At 38.7% G+C, this 21,116-nt stretch overlaps 1 protein-coding gene across 1 annotated transcript in view; it reads right to left on the reverse strand.

Annotated features, from left to right (window-relative positions):
• The window catches only part of atrnl1b (attractin-like 1b), a 610,807-nt gene that overhangs the window by 182,124 nt on the left and 407,567 nt on the right, over positions 1-21,116 (reverse strand). Inside the window, 1 exon segment of the mRNA XM_052026988.1 lies at positions 20,447-20,525. Coding sequence (XP_051882948.1) covers positions 20,447-20,525 — 79 coding nt within the window.

A 21,116-nucleotide genomic window follows, 5' to 3' on the forward strand; every position in this document is an offset into this window, starting at 1 on the left:
CCGCTACATTTGCAATAATCCAATGACTAAAACTGCTCATTTAAGTAACTGCTGTTGCAAAGTACTTCAAGTCTTTGGACTTCAATGCAGTTCAAGATACTTTTCAGTGTTTACACAAATGGAGGTACCTACACTTCCTTTTTTAATGCCAGGACGTCGGCATAATGTTCAAAATGCTGCAGCAGCAGATGATTTAAGGAGGTCAGAAGACACAAATTCTTGCACCTGGTGTATTTCAGCCCAGTTCCATTCGCCTATTCAAGATTTTCACAATTCCCTTATTTTAGCATAGAGTTCACAATTTTCATCTTCACAACTCATGCAAATTCATTTCAGATGTTTATCAGTCTTGATATCAGGCCCAAATTGTTTTTTGTTTACAATACTCAGAATTTAACTTAAAAGTAAAAATCTTTCCATACTTTCCCATTCCCACAATTATACCTCAACATAATTGGATTCAGAACCTAAGTGGTCAAATTTGCAAATAATACCAAGGGGGGGGGCGCTCCTTAAAAGTAGTGTATGAATTTAGCAAGATGAATATGTGGAGAGAACAATTTCACAGAATTTCAGTTAAACTATGACAGAGTAAGCCCATAAATATGATTTATAAATGGTGTTAAAAAAACAAGTTAACTCTTCACCCTCCAAAAAGAGCATTTTTTTAGTCTTTCCTACCACATTGACATTTTTCATATTTTCTCACAACATAGACGAATGCCATTTAGCCCAATGATTCTATGCAGCTCTCAAGGCAATTCCATTGATCCCATTGTCCCACATCCTATTCTCTTAAACACTCATCCTTGTCCCGCCCTTCCTGCCTATCCACACTAGGGGCAATTGACAGCAACCGCTTGAGCTGCTAATCAGCACATCCTTGGGATGTGGGAGGAAACCAGAGCACTTAGGGAAAACCTGTCTGTGACAGGGAGAACAGGCAAACTCCATACAGAGAGCTCCAGAGGTCAGGATTGAACCCAGGTTGCTGGAACTATGAGGAAGCAGTGTTGTGTCACCCTGACATAATACATAATCATCTTGGATTCATGACACAAAGATTGGTCTTGACAACCAGAACTAGATGCATGCTGTTGCCAGAAAAATCCCATTTTCATCACAAAATCCCCCGACTTGTATTCTACTGTTAAGGTTCTGTAGTTCATTTTTACTGTCTATGTTGACTGATGCATCACATTGGTAAGACATGTTTAGCATTGAGTTAGCTAAGCCTGCTAAGTTTCTTCTGGCTTCACCCATGGCTAAACATTCAATTGAGTCTGATCTAAACTGTACAAAACTATCTCAAACACTTGTCTCTCTGAGTAAGTGGTGACTGCTATAGCTTCAGGCTGGTAAATAGTGAGCAATGCAGTAAAAAAAACCTCAACTGTCAATAAACAAAGATACAACATAGAGAAAATACCTGGAGATAACATTCAAACTAAATTGCTCAGAAGAACTTGATGCACAAACTAACTGCTCCTCCAAACAATAATTAATTGCAAGCTGCACGAAACATGAAAACATTCAAATCAAAACTGCATGACCACCTCTCAAATCTCACTTCCACCAACAAACCGGTAGATTAGATTCCACAGAGAATCAAATAACAATTCATAGCAAACCTAAATACCAAAAACTTTCATTTTAACTACAAGGGGAATAAGGTGCTAAGCAATAGAAAACCCAGTATCATCAAATGTATTCTTTATCAAGTGGTAACAAAATCTTCTGTAATAAATTTGTCAATTCTAATATTGTGATAATAAACCTTCATATCCTAGACCAATACATTTAATAACTTGCTTATGCACAGTGTGTAAAGTAACAGTGTTCGTTAACAATCAACTTAAATAGTAAATTGTTCAAAAGCATAAATAATTGCAAGCTTGCAAAATGCACCTAATTTATCTAACCTGTATCCACTGAAGTAAATGGCATAGTACAACACCAGGTACTGAGATGACCTTAACTTCTGGCTTATCTAGTTAAATTAATGGTTAGCTGAATTATACATTCCAGAGAATCACTGTTATGAGCCCTATTCTGTACGGTGCATGTGGATGTCATGACATCGCACCCACATTCATGGACTTTGTATTGACTGATGTAAAGTGATTGCTAATGAAAGAATTCAGGTGTGGACACTGTGGACAGGGAGAAGTGCAACATTATTTTCATCTTTGCAATATGTTAAAAAGTAAAAATTATTCCAACGTTAAAAGAAAGCTTCAGAAGTGAAAGCAGAAATAATAGTGCTCATATTAACATGTTATTAGGGAGGGCCGCCAGTCATCCCTGAGACAAAGCTTGGATATGCTGCTCTGCATTTGTGCTGAAAAAATACTAGTACTTTATCAATGTCTGCAATAACCATTTCAATGTTGAAGTAAAACAATGCAGACACAGAATGCAGGAATGGAGACATAAGGTACTGCAGATGCTGGAATCTGAAGCAACAGAATGCAGGAATGCAAGTTGCTCCAGAATGTAAGAATACAAATTACACAGAGTGCAAAAAGAACAGAACATGGGAAACATTTAGCTTTCCTTTATACATGCTCCAGAAGAAGCCAATGTTAACATTTCCTCCAACTGATCTTCTGCATGTTCAAATTCATTGTTTACAAATCACCAACACTTAGGATTGCAGCACATATATACAGAACTTATGTAGCAATTGTGACCACACAACTACTTTATGTGAAATCACAGCTCTCCTGCCAAGGACAACCCTGCAGTAAAGCAGGGATCTCACTGCCACCAAGAGTTTGAAGAAGGTTTCATCTGAAATAATTGCATCACAAGGTTTGCGCACCACTATTCACTTGGGGCCCCTCCACACCTGGATCCACCTATTGCTTGCCACCTCCTGCCTCAGCCCTCCTCCTCACTTCTCTATACTGACTACCTCCCCTTTACACTCTCAGTCCTGATGCAGGGTCTTATCTGTAATGCTGACTGTCCCTTTGCCTGCACAGATGCATCCTGACCCGCTGAGCTCCTCCAGGAGCATGTTTTTTGCTCACTTAAGTAACATTTCAATTTTAACATTCTTGTCATTGTTTTTTAAATTCCTCTATGGTCTTGAATCCATCTCTGTAACATCCTCCAGCCCATTAAGGTATTTGAACTGTTTTAATTCTCTTGCAAATCACTGAATTTAATTGCTCCACCATTGATGGCTATGCCTTTCAGTGTTGAAGCCCTAAACTCTTTCCTCTTTTAATATGCAACCTTCCTCTTTGATTATGGTTTGATTGTCTATCATGATGCCTACTTAAGTGATTTGATGCTTTTTTTTATGTTGGTAACAGTTTTGTGAAACTCCTTGGATCATTCCTGATGCTTCAAAGGTGTCACATAAATGAAAGTTTTAGTTCCTCTTCAGAGAGGGTAGATCAAAAGGATAAAAATACTTACAATGTCACATACGTCATATTGCAATGATCAATTGGGTAAACAAACAGTACTTATTTGAGATTGATGGGAATTCCAAAAGTTCTACAGGTAACTTTGTGTTGTACTCATTCAGTTGTGCTGTCAATCTTTCCTACAAGGGATTTGTGGGTGGGGCTTGTTCTAGCCCTGTCATATCTCATCATTATTTAGTTTGATCTCCTGTTACTGCTCAGGGTCTTGCAACTTGGCTGGTGCTTTTGGGATATTATGTGCCTTTTGAAAGCAGAGAGTGTTCAGGGAATGGGAAATGTGGAAGCTGGATGCAGGCAGTGGCTCCACTCAGAATTATTCTAGCAAAATTGTTTCTCTTTTATGCAGAGGAACCTAACTGATTAAATTTATGTAGGTTCATCATCTGATCAGCTTAGCTCCATGTCCTATTGTTGTGACTGAAAAGAAGATTTAAACAGCCACAAAGAATAGAAATTGCTCCACACTGTTCTTTTGGTGCTAAAAACAGCACTGGATCACCCTAATGCTGTTAGTTACATAAAAAGAAAGCAGCTCAGTTGCAAGGTTGATGGAACAGTATTGTTGCTGTTCCCTGTCGAACACTGCACTGAAATTGACATTGTCAGTTTCAGTATGGTGCTCCCCATTGATGTGTTGTAGGTTGTAGCCTGGCCATCTCAGAAGCCAGCTCTAAAAGTGACATACTACAATGCAAGCAACATTCTTCCATCTGTGGCAAAATGTCACTAATGGAGTCTACAATGATAGGAAGAGATTATGGGGTCAGAGGGATATGAACAATACCCTTAGGCAGCAAGTTCTTTGGGCAACCAGGGATACAAATAGCGAGGTCTCTGCAAGGACCCGAGTGCAATCTCTGAACACCTATATTTTGGGGAAACCTGTAAGGTGGCTAAATAACTCTGCTCAATCTATTTGCTCTTGTGGCTGAAGAAAAATAAGATGATGTCTCTTCTTCTTGGGTACAGAGTTTGGGTGACTTCCCCAGTGCAGCAGGGAGTAGTAAACTGAGATCTGGCACAGATCACCTGGAGCATCAGGAATGATCCCAAGTGCAGGAAGCCAAGAGTGGCCATACCATGACCTCCATGAGCAAAACAGTCAAGGAACACTCGAGGTTGAAATTGAGGCTGTGGAAGTCAGAGATCTCAGTGAGAAACAAAGAATGCAACTTGTGTGGCCCTTTAAATAGCACAGTTTGAGCGGCAATAGGGTTAGTGAAAACTGAATGGTCTGTGAGTAAATAACTGCCTTTTTTAAAAGAAGACTAGTGAGAGCTTGAAAGAAAATCACATCATAAGTGATTTTTGCTGGTCACACTGTTGTTTCAGGGAGCTTTTCCTTGAACAAAAGGTGATGGAAAGATGAAAATGCTGCTGAAAAATAATGAGTCAAATTTCTGGAAGATCACCAAGTCAAGCAGATACGAGTGCAAAATTAATTGACTCCTGACCTGCCTTGATTTTGAACAGCGCAAAACGATTCACCCCACCCCCCCATCCCCACCCCACCCGAGTTGCTTGAACGAATTTCTAGCTCAGATTGCCTTCACCATTAAGGAAAGCAAACATTGAAAACTTATTTTCAGTGTCACAGTGTCGACACAACACACTTCGGTGTGAACAAAATCAGTAATTAGTGTTTTGAAAAAGCAGAAGAAATTGACCTGTCAAAATTTGTCAGGAAAGATTCAGAACCTTTTGGAATATGGTCTTGGCAGACAGTTGTAATGATTCTGGCCAAGAATAAGTGCCCAAATAAGAGTGCGCAAGAGTTCCAGTTGTTATACTGCCAAGTTCCAAGATTTTCAAAATCGTTTTGTACAACACGAGAATATACAGATCATCCATAAGACATGGAATGGCAAGCAAGTTGCAAGTGCTATTGAATCAACACTGGCACCAAGAGCATCTATTTCACTTCTCTGAAGCCAATGAGAATACCTTGTGCTAATGCTTTAATCTCAGAGCTTTATATACTGTATATTATAGACATACATAAGTCTCTCCAGACACAGGCACACAGAGACAGTTTCCTGTTTTAAAAAATCAGATTCAAAGTGGATCAGAAACTGGCAATCCCTCTTAAGGATAGAAATATTACTTGCTATTTTCACTCCCAACAGAAACTTTCTATTAAGAGACAGAACTGAATGTTGTTGTGAGAGGTACAATTTTCAATTAATCCACCAAATATCACATCCATACACGAGGGGTAGGTTCCCTAAAATTCTAGCAGTAATCCATACAAAACTATCTCAGTTTTGGGTTTGTTGGACAGGTTTCCATTTATTTACAGAGGATCCAACTTTTCTACCTTTTGACAAAATTGCTCTTATTTAGAGATAATCAACAGTGCAGTGAAAACTGAAAAAAAAACTTTTTTTGGCTTAAAGAAAAATGTTAAGAATAAGAGCTTTAATATTTTTAATATTTCAAATATTTCTTAATGTCAAAAATATTCAATATTTTGAAACCATTGTCAGCTAGCTAAGGAGATCAAATTTTAAAGTAACTTTTATTTTTAGCACTTGAAGTTTTTCCCCAGCCCCACCTTCCCAACTTATACACACCCCATTGAGGTTCCATTACATTGCCAAAAACCCTATTGGCAAGGAAACAGATGGCTATGAACACTAATTTTCTACTTGGAAAACTGCTTAAGGTGTGCTCAATCTCTTTTCGGTGCCAAGCAGAGGGTAGCTCATTGTTTTCAACAAATTGTGGGCTATTAACTCAGTTTCTCTCTCCACTGACACAGAGCTTTTGCAGCACTTTGCCTTTTACTTGTGAGTAACTTTTTGAGCATTGGAAACTTGCCTTACTTCAAAGTAAACTGCAGGAATTTTCAAGTGGAATCTGCAGTGAGTCAGATTTCTAAATACTTCACCAAACAATTCAACTCTGATGTCTGATTTACAGACTTAATGGCTTCAAATAAGCATAATACAAGGGTGGGTATAAACAAAGCCTCTGCCACAAACCCATGTGTGCTAGTTTAAAAGCTCATGCATCACCAGCATCATGAAATAAGAAAAGGGAAATTTCAGATCACATCTGAAGAGATTTTTTTTTACCAGTAACATTCAACACCAGCAATACTTTTATTGTTGATGCAAAGCAAAGCATCAATTAGGAAACCCAGAAAAGGCATTAGTTACAGTGCAGCAGGGTAGATTTTACATGATCTTTTAGGCCAATGACTTATTTGTGTCAAGGTGGGAAATTTTATATTTTGTGAACATCAGTTGCTTCAGTGTAGTGTGTTGTATATGTTGAAATACTAAAGCCTAATTGCACCTATAAGCCTGGACATTACCCACATATTAACAGTATCAATTTCAGTCATTATCATGGATAGCAGGGGGTTCCTCATATTTGACAGTGAATAAGATTATGTTGTAGAATGGCAACACTGGAAAGTATGAATCAGTTTCAATATCATTTGACTGCTTTATAAGTGTATTGAATGTAATTGAAAATATGTTGGGTAGCCTCAATACCATATCCTAGTACTTTTACACAGATTGATCCTTCTAGCGTTCTCGATTCAAACACCAAGCAGCTTACAAGTTTCAATGATATCCAAATCCACTCACACCTGACCAGATTATTAGTAAGCTTCTTCAGCAGAGAATCATGACAAATCCTGTGAAAATGGGATATAGATAATGTAAAGAATTCTGAGAAGTTTGCTACATCCTAGTTACTTGTAACATTATATATTGGCTTACTGGTATCTTCTATTCATGCTCAGAAAACACAGGGATTACAGTTACAACTGCTGCTCCAAGGCACCCACAATACATATGGCATTTTTCATGAAGAATCTCAGTAGAAGTGAAGGAAATCGAAGACCAATGAAAGGTTTTTGATAAATTTGATTCAATTCTGTGTAATTGTGGTCCAGTCACCTGTTCTGAGCTGATAGTGGTTTTATTTGCCTCTTCCAAGAAAATTAAATTATTAATGCTCAAATACAAACCCTGGTAGATATATTTCATATTGTAGTATCCTGTAGTAGAATCCTATTTATAGTTTTCAAAAGACACATCTCCTTTCACAACCCTGGCATGCCAGTGCGTTTGAATAGACTCTCCTATCTGACTGAAAACCTAGGTAAATTTCAAACTTGTTTTATGCATAAATACTTTGCCTGTTTTTTGGAACTTTTTCAAATGCAACATTGCTGCTGATGGTTAAAATGTAAGAAACATACAAAAGCAAACAATTGGCAAAGCAAGTGGTATACTGGCCTTTATTGCAAGAAGGTGGAAGTACAAAAAGCAGTAGGTCTTATTGCAATTCTTCAAAACTTTGGTACACACAATGACTACTGGGTGCAGTTTTGCTCTCTACACCTGCGGAAGGGTATACTGATTTGCAGTTGGTGCAGTGTAATTTTCATTAGATTAATTTTTGGAATGAGGAGTTTGTTCTACAAAGCACTGATGGAATAGGATTAGCAACACCGATACAGGGAACAGTGTTCTACATGCAGCTGAGCATCACTACATCAGCATCAACAAACAATCTGTTGCAGGAATTCAAGGGTTGAGCAGCATCTGTGGTAAGGAGGATTGGGGGGGGGGGGGGGGCGAAGAGGGATTGTCGATGTTTTGGGTCAAAACCCTGCACCAGGATTCGTTGGTGTTTTGGGTTGAAACCCTGCATGAGTTCCTCCAGCAGACTGTTTGTTGCTCCAGATTCCAGCATCTGCAATCTCTTGTGTCTCTATTTTACTGAATCAGTATCATCAGCACAAAAGTGCACCAAGTAGTCCCTGTTCTAATATTTAGCATAATGTTATCCTGGTGACTGTACAAATGGAAGTGTGACTATGCTCATTTATTGATGCTTAGCTTTAGCTAGGACTTTCTTCCCTGGAATGAAATAGACATTCGTAATTGACCCCCATAAAAGGAGAGGTCTTCCCCCTTAATTGTGTGGCCTTCAATAGAACTAGGGTGCCATGAATCCACTCTCAGCAAAAAAAATATACACAGCTTTTTAAGCACACATATCAAACAAAAAATGCATTTTCAAATCAATCCTGGAAGAGCTGTCAAACTTTAACCTCAGTGTGATCCCAGCCCATGTCTGATCCTATCTGACTCATGTGAAAATGTAGCCCAGCTTTCCTTTTAATTTCTCACAGAATTAATAGATTTCACTGCTAAATCACCTGGACTCATCCTATCTGGACAAAGTGACATGTGTCCAAACACTGATAATCACCTGAGCTTTAAACATTCAGAAACATGTTATGTATAACTATTCTGCTAAATTCTTTGGAAGTGAAATGTGATTAGCTAAGATTGATTTCCATTTTATTTTAATTCCCAAGTATATAGCAGATAGTGGTCTGTGATATCTTTAAAGTATTTCCATTCAGGTCAATCTTGTTTTTTTGCATTCTCCACAAGTTAGTCGTCTGAAACCAATCTCTGTTTCTCTCTGGAGAAAAAGCTCGTCCACGAGATGAACCACTATCTAGCTGCCAACAACATTGCTACTTAATTGGCTCAGCAAGAGGCACACTTGAGCTGTGGGGTGTGGGAACTTCCATAGATGGCTGAACTGAACAATAGCTTCTCAGAGAGATCAAAGAGCAAATGCAAGAGCAGAATTCAAACCAGAGTCTAGGCAAGACAGCTTTCCAGCTATCTGGTTGCTCAAAATACATTTTCTGTCAAATTGATGCACATCAAGAAAGTAGCCTAATGCTGAGTTACAAAAAGCAGTGAAAACAAACCCTGCACTCTTGTTCTGAAAATTTCATTGTTTCCACTTGAATTATCATTCTGTTTTTAAAAAACACTACCTCTCCCACAATGACATCTTCCAACCCTAATCTGAGACAGTATGGATGAAAAATAGAAACGGATCATTAGCCAGAGGGACCACCTGCAAAAACTTAAAAGTTCATTGTTGATGTTCCCCAGACAGTTGGAGGTAGAAATGTTACAAGCAGTAAACTAATGATACAGCAACTCGTGCACTAAACCCTGCTTCTGAAATTCTAGTCCACTGACTTCAACAGAACCGAATCTTAGAAGCAGACGAAGAGACATGGGCATTAGAACATACATCGAGTGCATCCCACAGAAGACACATTTTTACTTCTAGATATTTGTAGTAGAAGTGCAGAACTCAGTACTGTCACGAACCAGCAACAAAAGAAACACACTGAGTCATGATTCAGTGTTAACAACTATTTTATTAATCACTACTTATAATAATACGTAAAATAAAAGTAAAAATGTTAGTATGTTAGAATTCAAAAAAAATGTTAAACCTTGAACATTAACCCCTAAAGCTAAACTCTTCGTGTGTGTGTGGCAAAGTCCCAAACTCCAAGTTCAGGAATGGTTCTTAAAGTTCAGTTCCGCAAGCCATAAGGTGAAACATGAGCAAAGGCTTCTTCAACAACCACCGTTGTCTGAAGATAAGACGTAGACGTAGAGAACATAGGGAGAGTAATTACGAAATCCAAATGTTCCACGATGGAACCCAAGCGACACTTCAGTGTTTACTCGGTAGTGACTTCCTCACCCCGAAAAGCATCCGAATCGTGGTCGTCCACACACAAATACTTGTTTCCTTCTACAGGTCAGCAACAAAGTGAACTCCACCGGATTACTTCCAATTTCCATACATGGATTTCAGTGGCAGACACAGTTATTGTTTCCCATCCATTGATAGAGAAAACTAGCAGGCTGGTGTCTCTCTCCCTTCTCTCTCTCTCTTTTTTTCTTCTGCTGACCTCTTCAACAACGTCATTACGTCCTTTATCTTCTATTGACGTAAGCACACCCCACACACACACACACACACACACTCTATCTTAAAGGGACATTCACTGAGTCCGTAACAGTACCTAATTGTGTCACATTATTTTTAAAGCACTGGGAACGTCCTGATCAGGCCAATAACAAAAGTAATTCAAAATTTAAAAAGAACTGCAGATGCTGGTAACCTGAAATAAAAACAGAAAATAGTAGAAACACCCGGCAGCATCTGCGGGAAGAGAAACGGTTATTGTTTCATGTCTGAGACCTTTTGTCAGAACTGGGAAAGAGAAAACAAGTGAGTTTGAGTAGCAGAGAATGCAGGGAGAGAGATGGGTAAAACAAAGGGAATATTTCTGATAGGGTGAGGCTAAATGTGTTAATGTGGCAGTTAGAAGCCTGTTATACTTCTTTGTCTGTGTTGCTGATATTAAATCTGTGGAACCTGCTGGGAATACTCACGGAGAAGGGAAAACTGAACTAATATCACAGATGGATGATCGGCAGAAATGGCCCGTTCCGATACAGACAAAGAGCCAGCTACCTGGAACTGGAGAATTAGACATCACATCTGGAAGGCAGCAACATTCCCAGAGGTAAGAAGAGGTGTCACAGCAGTGCAAGAGGCCACAGATAGATAGATCAGAGAGGGAGTGGGATGGAGAATTAAAATGGCAGGCAACAGGAGGCTCAGGAACCCCCTCTCCCCCCCCTCCCCGCCCCCAGCAGATTGAACACAGGTGCTCTGCAAAGTGATCACCCAACCTGCGTCGGGGTTCTCCAATATTGAGGACATCACATTGTGAATACCAAATGCAGTGGGGATGGAAGAAGTGCAGGTGACTCGCTGCTTCACCTGGAAAGACTGCCTGGGTCCCTGGAGGGTGGGAAAGGAAGAGGTGAAAGGACAGGTGTTGTATCTCTGCAGTTGCCTGTGGAAGTGTCAAAAGGTGGAGAGTGGTTGGTGGAGACACAAGAGTGGATCAGGGAATCCTGAAGGGAGAGATACCTTCAAAATGCCGAGAGGGGAATGGGAACACCTGGCTGGTGGGGGAATCTTGTTGGAGCTGGTGGAAATTGCAAAGGATGATCCTTTCAATGCAGAAGCTGGAGTGGAAGGTGAGGACCAAGGAAGCTCTGTTCTTGTTCTTCCCAAGAGGGGAGGGGAGAGAGGAGAAGTGTGGGAAACAGATGAGATGCAGTCACCATGGTGGAAGGGAAGCCATGATTCGGGAAGGAGGAAGACACTTCAGAGGCACCTGTGTGAAAAGTCTCATCAATGGAGAAAATCCAAAAGAGATGGAGTAACTGGGAGCATGGATTCGAGTTCCTACAGGAGGCAGGGTGAGAGAAAAAATATAGTCAAGATGCTGTGGGGAGTCAGTGGGCTTGTTTGTGGCTAGCCTATCTCCTGAGATGGAGACGACAAGAGTCAGAGATGGACCAGGTAGACCTGAGAGCAGGGTGGAAATTGGCAGCCAAAGTGATCATATTTTTGATTGTGTACGAGTGCAGGAAGCAAGACGGAGACAGTTGTCAAGGTAATGGAAAAAACAGTTGAGGGGGAGTAGGCCCAAGTACGATTGAAACAAAGACTGTTCCACATATTCCACACAAAGACATAGGTAGCTTGGACAGTTGTTAGTGTTCATAGCTACACCTTTGATCGATAGAATGAGTGTTGTTGAAAGAGAAGTTGTTCAATGCAAGTTTAGCCAAATGTGGTAGTGGAGGGGAATCGGTTAGGCCTCTGCTTAAGGTAACATAGAGGGCTCTCAGACCTCTCAAAGTGGGATGGAATTGCACTGAGAGGGATTGGACATCCATGTGAAGATGGGTCAGCTAGGACCAAGAAATTGGAAACTGTTGAAGAGAGAGAGGGCATCCAAAGTGTTACAGACATAAGTGGAAAGAGACTAGACTGGGGTGGGGGGGGGGGGGGGGGGGGGGTGGAAGAGGACGGGGCTAAAGAAACTGGGACAAGATACTGAGGTCTCCTGGAAGTGTTTAAAAGGAGAGATTTTAATGAGAAGTGTATGGGTATTGTATTTTAAAGCACTGAAGTCCCCTTGTGGGAAGAATTCCTGAGCATCAATTCCAACATTGAAATATCATATTATCAGTTTGTGATTAAGCCAAGGTAATGTTTTGTTTTAATTATGGGACAAATATTTACAAACGTTATTTGTTAAAGCAAATGGTTATTGGTTACAAATGAACAATAAGTATACATGAATATTTAAAACCCTTCAGCATCAGACACTTTCAGCAGGTATTCATATCATTTCCTTTGTAATGACATCATGTTTGCTTGTGCTAACAATGAATAACTTTGTGGTACTCTCGTACTGCAAGTTGCTTAGTTAACATGCACCAAATATCCTTCCAGTTCCATATTTAGCTTTTCCATTAAAAGTCAGTGATGTATATTATGAATGCATTGAAGTATTTAGATAAGAAAAAAGGTAATGTAAAATAATTAAAAGCAGATATTACAAGCACAAGAGAAAGTATTAATTGTAGTCACATTAATTAACCTGCAAATGAAAAGCTGTTTGGATCCCACCACAACTCCACCTTTCAAAAAAAAAAGCAACAGTATTTCCATTTTCTCTTATGTCTTACACTTGGAAACTCTGTACCAAATTTGCAACTTGTGCTTGACATGGCTCTGCTTTCTGATCAAGTCACTTTTTAAAAAGAAGTATTTTGTCACAGATTGTAAAAACAAAAATCTTAAATTCAGCTCAGATGTGCTTAAGATATTTTACCATTGCACTTTTAAGTTGCATCTATTTAAATAACAGTGTTTTAAAGCTTCTGAGAAGAAAATATAATTAAACAAATGAAATGATGTGAAATTTCATGCATTTCCTCATTGTGTTAAAATGATTTACAAATGCAATGAAGCAAGTGACAGAAAACCCATCAGCTTATCTGTATTGGCCTTCTTTCCATCTTTAACTGAATGCACATTATGACAGCTACAAAACATGAGGACATTTGAAAAAATTGTCTCTTAATTGAGCACTTATGGTGTAATTTTTGAATAAATGGTATATTAGATTTTGTTTTACCTGGATGTAAGAGGGCAATATAAAAATGTCTTTTTGCAGAGTCAGACATGGTTCCCTCACCTTCACCCTCGAGTTTGAAGGTTGTGGACTCGAGATCCATTCCATAGATTCAAGCTCAAAAACCATGGCTAACTCTCCAATACAGTACTGTTACATGAAACGTGCTGCCTTTCATTATCAGTCCCATCTGTTCTTGTAGGTCAATACATGAGGTTCCATGGCAGTGTTTCAAAGATGAGCCAGGGTTTTCTCTCCAGTACCCTGACTCATATATTTTCCTCCCCCAGTCAACATACCAACATATAGAAGATTTAGTCCTCATCACACTGTTGTTTGTGGGACTTCGCTGTGTGCAAAATGGCTGCCAGGTTTCCTAACTTGCAGTAGAGATAAGCCCCTACCTAACTTACAGAGTAAGCTTCCAACAAATGAAGCTGAGTTGTGGACAAGCAAATAAAATTGCAGGAAAATAACACCTGGCCAGAAATACTGACAAGTAATTGTCAGGTCTGTCAAAAAATTGGGATTGTGCAGGAGGTCACCTGCATGCACATCTGACCTCTTGATCTGCTGCTGGACTCTCGACCAAGTCTAGAGGCAACCAGTAGGTTAACAGGAGAGTAATCCCATTAGTCCTATTTCTCCTCTCATTTCCCTCCGCTCCTGTCAGTCACCATCTCTTATGCATGCCAACAACTCCATTTTTGATCTTCTTTCTTGCCATTAATCTACACTAAGTGGTAATTTATAGAAGCCAATTCACCTACCAGCATGTCTTCGGGATGTGCGAGGAAAGTGGTGCCGTCCTGAGGAATTCCATGTAATCACAGAAAAAATGTGCAAAGCACACAGAGATGTACCCGAGGTCAGGATCAAACCCTGCATCGCTGGATCAGTGAGGCAGCAGCACTAACCTCTTGCACCACTGTGGCAACCTTTAGAATGGGGTCAAAGACTATTTAAAGGCAAGTTCATAAATGTATTCCTATTTTCTTTACTTAAGCGTGTATTTATATTTTAAATTAATTAGTGGCAGTTTCATGTGTTATGTTAAATAAATGTATTATTTCCAAATGAGCTTTTTAATAATTTTTTGTTATCTTGCAGCTCCTGTCAGGAGCCAAGGACTGCCCGTCCTTAGCCAGCTCTCACCTCATCCCACTTCGGATAAAATGAACTGGTAATGGTTTACTTGTAAGTTCTTCAGAGGTTCTTGAAAAAGCACCTCTTGCTTAAACCATTATTAGATTTAATAGAGTCTCGAACAAAAGGAAATACCCAAGCTCATAAAACATCCTTGAATGCTGTCAATTTCTAGATTCCTTCTTCTTGTAACACTGAGCCTTTTTAATCAGCTTTCCACTCGTTTGTACTGAAAATGTTATATAAAAAAAGAAATGACATCTATGCTGCATCATTTTTTCCTTTTCCTCATACAACGGTTAATTACATCATCATACTCCAGTTCACCTTTGTTACCCAACTTTGAAACTATCCTTGTTTAGTTCAATTTTTATTTGTTCAACACTCGCAACAATCTTTCCTTTGCAAGATCAGGCAATAAGGAAGTATGGCACTATCAATGGAAACCCTCTTGCAAACATTTATAACCATCAGAATTAACTTTGCTCTTAATATCTCGGCTAGACTTTTATCCTCTGTCCCTCATAAATTTCAGTTTATCTTAATTTAGTCCATTCTCCATCCTACACCATCACGTGTACCGATGGAAGAAACTTGAACAGAGTCTTTTATTAACCTTATCGACTGCCGTCTTTTCACATACCACCCAAAAGAAAGCCATTTCAACACTGTACTATTCGAAATACTGAGATTAAATGCTCATCCAAGTTATGCACTGAAGTCCTGTGAGGAGCTTGAACGTAGAAACCTTGGACTCAGAGTCAAGACTGCTATCATTGAGCCAAAGCTCACTCTTCATGCCAGTGTCCATCATCCAATGCTGCTCCTGATTCTCTGATGCCCCCAACTTTAAAATGCTCAGGCGCCAGCAAACCTCCATCCCTGTGACCTTATAAAACCAGCTCTGACTCAACTTATTGTGCATGCTTCCTCTCAATCACAACCTTTAAGACTCTGAGAAACATTTTTTTTTGAAGGAGAATCATTTATTTCTGTATATCTGTGGAAAATTCATGGTAAAAGGCTGGCAATAGAATGTAAAATCGTCGACATTTCAGGTCGAGACCTTTCATCAGGGCTGATGAAGGGTCTCAACCTGAAACGTTGATTGTTTATTTCCCTCCATAGATGCTGCCTGACCTGCTGAGTTCCTCCAGAACTTCGAGTGTGTTGCTCCAGATTACAGCATCTGCAGAATCTGTGTCTGTGAATGTAAAATACTTGTGATTTTCTATCAGTTTTGATGAAAAAGATCCTCCCAATCTATAGTAGACATAGAAAACTGGATCAACGTACACAACTGCTCCCTAGGTATTTATGCATTAGTTAATGGATTAATAAGTGAATGGAGATGATTGAGCTCATTTGGTTAAAGGATATTGAGGAATGGAAAGAAAAGAGGGATATTTACAGAAGAGTCAATAGATTAGAATATGTATTTTAATAAAAACAAAGACAGAGAGATTGATTTGGGTTCTTAATGAAAGAGCTACTGAGAGCTAATGTAATATTTAATCTCAAAAATAAATGCATGCATTTAGAAAATTGATAATTTGACCATGGACTGACCAATATTCACTGATTGTGTCATACATGACATGTTATATTACTTCAATACTCACCACAAAATGTCAAGTATTAGAAAGAGTAATATATCATTCTGAAAAATTCTTGCTTGACAGCATAAATAGTTTTCACATAAGTGTATTATTTAAGTACTTTATTATCACAATATCTTCTCTTTAGTTTGAAGTATGCCAGTCAGTATCAGTGACTATTCCAGTTATGTGTATTCAGATAACAAAATGGCTTAAATTTTGATAAATATTTTTAATCAAAGGGTGAGAAAATCAATACTGGTTTGTGTAAACATTAAAGCAGATATCTCATCCTAAAAGAGCATTTTTACAAAATGATTAAATCACTTAACACTATGTGATAATGCCATAAAATATTTCTTACTGCAGGAAAAATGTTTCAATGTCAAACATCCTAACATCCTGGCAATCAATTTCAATGTTCCCATACCTGCAATTGTTTATACAATGATACAATTAGAGCTTGTGGAGAAAAAAAACTAAAAGCCATACGCGTACTGGTATCTATGTGAATTATTTCACCATCTAGAAGGTGAGGCATAAACCAAGGACCAATTTAGTTTCTCACATGTTCTGTGGCACTATATCAGATAGGAGCCAGTAAGTAATTCCAGTGTCTTGATCTATACACAAATTGCTTGCCTCGTTTTCTACATTAAGTGGCGGTAAAGCACTTCGGAATTTTCTGAGAAAAGGTGCTATATAAATCTGAGCTTCACCTATTTATCAGGAGTTCCTTGCAAAGTTCTTCGAGAAATAAAATCCACACCTGAAACCATATTAATTACTGGTCCACTGCTGTAGATCTAGAATCATCTTCATTAATTAATATTGGGTAATGTGGAAATGGCCGAGGCCTTGATCGACTAACACACCAAACAGAGATATTATGGATGCGATGGGAGGTGAGGACCTCGATACAATCGCTGTCACTAAAGAGGTAGTGCTGAGCAAACTACTGGGCCTAAAGGTAGACAAGTCTCCTGGTCCTGATGGGATGCATCCCAGGGTACCGAAAGAAATGGTGGAAGTTAGAGTAGAGGCGTTTCTGATAATTTACCAAAATTCTCTGGACTCCGGGCAGGTTCCAGAAGATTGGAAGACAGCAAATATCATGCCACTGTTTAAAAAAGGATGTAGGAAAAAGGCAGGAGACTACAGGCCAGTTAGCTTAATGTCTGTAGTCAGGAAAATGCTTGATGCTATCATTAAGGAAGAAATAGCGAGACATCTGGATAGAAGTAGTTCCATCAGGCAGACACGGCATGGATTCAGGAAGGACAGGTCCTGTTCGACAAACTTACTGGAATTCTTTGAGGATATAGTGAGCGCAGTCGATAGAGGGGAACAGGTGGATGTTGTATACTTGGATTTCTAGAAGGCATTCGCATAAAAGGTGCCGCATAAAAGACTTATCCATGAGATAAGGATGCATGGAGTTGGGGGTAATGTATTAGCATGGATAAAGGATTGGTTAACCAATAAAAGGCAGAGAGTTGGGATAAATGGGTGTTTCTCTGGTTGGCAATCAGTGGTGAGCGGGGTGCCGCAGGGGTCAGTGCTGGGCCCGCAACTGTTCACGATATACGTTAACGATTTAGGAGAGGGGACCGAGTGTAGCGTATCCAAGTTTGCTGACGACACTAACGTGAGTGGAAAAGCAAATTGTGCAGAGGATGCGGAGAGTCTGCAGAGAGATATAGATAGGTTAAGTGAGTGGGCAAGGGTCTGGCAGATGGAGTACAATATTGGTAAATGCGAGGTCATCCACTTTGGAAGGAAAAATAGAAGGTCAGATTATTATTTAAATGGTGAAAGATTACAGCATGCTGTTGTGTAGAGGGACTTGGGAGTGCTTGTGCATGAATCGCAGAAGGTTGGTTTGCAGGTGCAACAGGTTATCAAGAAGGTGAATGGAATGTTGGCCTTCTTGCTAGAGGGATTGAATTTAAGAGCAGGGAGGTTATGCTACAACTGTGCAGGATGCTGGTGAGGCTGCACATGGAGTACTGCGTGCAGTTCAGGTCTCCTTACTTGAAGAAGGATATATTGGTTTTGGAGGCAGTGCAGAGATTGTTCACCAGGTTGATTCCGGAGATGAGAGGGTTAGCCTATGAGGAGAGATTGAATCGCCTGGGACCATACTCGCTGGAATTCTGAAGAATGAGAGGGGATCATATAGAAACATATAAAATTATTAAAGGAATAGATAAAATAGAGGGAGGAAGATTGTTTCCACTGGTAGGTGAGACTAGAACTAGGGGACATAGCCTCAAGATTTGGGAGAATAGATTTAGGACGGAGATGAGGAAAAACTTCTTTTCCCAGAGAGTAGTGAATCTGTGGAATTCTCTGCCCAGGGAAGCAGTAGAGACTACCTCATTAAATATATTTAAGACACAATAAGATAGATTTTTGCATGGTAGGGGAATTAAGGTAGGGGAAAAGGCAGGTAGGTGGATCTGACTCCACAGCCAGATCAGCCATGATCTTATTGAATGGCAGAGTGGGTCGATGGGCCAGATGGCCTACTCCTGCTCCTATTTCTTATGTTCAATCTTTCTGCATCACACACTTTCAACAGTTTAACAATCCCAATGGTAAATTAGTTCTACAATACAATTACAAAGAAAAAGCAAATAAATTAACACTTTCAGCTAAAACTTCCAATTATTATGGACACTGGAGATAACATTATAATATTTCCGAGTCACGCACAACAAATAGACTAACAGTTAGTAACATTTAGCCATATTATTTTGGTTCTCATTGACAACAAATCACATCAGCATCCATCCATTGTTTCCGTGCTTAAGCCAAATGCAGATGTATTCAACAGCAAGAGCTATAACAGATTTTTTTATTGTTTCATATTCCTACCATGTTAAACCAACAAAGAGCTTTAAAGATTCTTACAAAGAATTTGAAATGTATGTTGGTACATTTGAAATCTATTACCAAAGTATAAAGGTTCTCAGGGAAATACGGTTAATTTTAAAGATATGCTGCAAACATTAATCATTTATCACAAATCAAAATTAATACATGTGTTCCATCCACATAGGTATGTTGAATATTTGGCACGTCTCCACTGAATAGCAGCTGTGGATGAGTAGCGTAAAGCCAGTATTCACCAACATGCAGTGGGAAAATAAAGTTCAATAATACATTATCACACAATAAATAAGCCTTTAAAAGTCTCTGAAATTTTTAAGACAACTGGGTGGAAAATTATTTGTGTTCTGAAAATCATAGTGCAGGAACATAACATAATTGCACTGCATAAACTTCTCTGAAGAAAATAAAAGTTATACATCATCCATGCCTTTCAACATTGTGCAGAAGTCATATACCCATTTTAGTAGGTTTATTAAATCCATAAAAGACACAGCAATTCAAATTCTTTTGTTCGCAAAGAAACAACTCTGAGGGATTATTCAAAAATAGAGAAATAGTTAACTGAATTCCATTCTGTAACAAATGATAATGTAAGACAGGTCATGTCATTCAAGTTTGATCATTAATTAAATGAATGTGAATGCAGACAGTGGCATTGCATATTTTCCTGACAACCCCAAAAATAATCTTGCAATTTTACATTCTCCAAGATAGCATGATCTTGGTTTACATCATATCATAATAAAACCAAGTGCAAATTATTCTTTAATTATCCATGGTCCATCCAAGGGTATATCTATGGTCTAACCAAGAACTACGATTGAAAATCAGAGGATATTTCAACAGGCTATCCCAGTCACATCAAAGTTGCCTGGTTAAAAATGCTCTCACTGAACAAATATTAGGAAAAAAATCATATACACACAGTTACTTATGTATCTTTGCTAAAAATTTCAAGATTTTCAGTTCAGTAACAGTAGAAATGATCAGAATGTGATATAGCCATTTAGTTCGCTAACCAATCGGCACAACACTAATCACTACAGTTTAGCAAAACGATGACTACTTTGATCATTTTGCACTAAAATGGACTTTGTTTTTTTTGTGTTCTTGTAATTGTGTTCTTTCTTGTAAAAACAGTGTATAATTTATGTTCTTCCTGTGAATGCTGCATATACTGTATGATGCAATCTGTCTGTGATGCTGCTGCAGGTAAGTTTTTTTTGCACCTATGCATACATATACGTGCATATGACAATAAACTTGACTTTGACTTTTGACTTAACCATTTTACATTTTTCCAATAATCCCTCTAATGATTTCTGTGAGCCAATTGTATGGTGAATTTTGATCAATGAATAACAAATTAATAACATTATATTTGCCTCCTTCTGTATAATGATAAGAGCATCAAGAATAAATGTATGACAGTATTAATTAACTAAATGAACCATCTATAAAAAGGATGCACTGGAGCCATAATACCACTTATTTCTTACCTCTCTCCTTCGAGAAGCCCAGCAAGTTTGTTTGATCTTCCACACAACTGCAGCCACCAAAAGTAATGACAGGAAGCAGCTATAAGAAAATAATCAAATACACCAGATGTAATTTATTTTCTCACAAAATGTGCAGAATCTTCTTAACAATGAGTCAGTATTTTAACTTAACCTTTTTTGAATTCAGCTTAAGATTGATAATATAGTTGTATCTATGTCTACATATAAAGTGTCTCATGAACACACAAGGCTCTCAATAAACTCTAGGTTTTATGCATTTGTACAAGCACATTTTGCAACATATATGCACTAGATTGGTTGAAATTCCATTGGAAGAAACCAGCAACAAATCACAACTAAACAGGTATGCCAGCAAGTAGATTAATTTTTGTGGACCCACGAATCAGTCAAGAGACTGACAAATTCAGTGTGACCAATCAAAGTCCAGTAGTTAAAAACAAATTACAAATTATTTCACCTCCCATCTGGGGATCTTTATTGTGCTAAAAAGTCACTAGAGGAAATAAAGTTTGTAAATTAGTAAAGCTGCCAGAGACCATGCAAGTTACAAGAAATGTACTAAAATTAATTGTAACTTCTCTGCATGAAATCCTGTCTAGTATTTTCCTGTGCCTCAAATATCTAGGTATTCCAGCTACAGCACAAGTGA

The sequence above is a fragment of the Pristis pectinata genome, chromosome 12 (assembly GCF_009764475.1).
Source record: "Pristis pectinata isolate sPriPec2 chromosome 12, sPriPec2.1.pri, whole genome shotgun sequence".
Lineage (NCBI taxonomy): Eukaryota > Metazoa > Chordata > Chondrichthyes > Rhinopristiformes > Pristidae > Pristis > Pristis pectinata.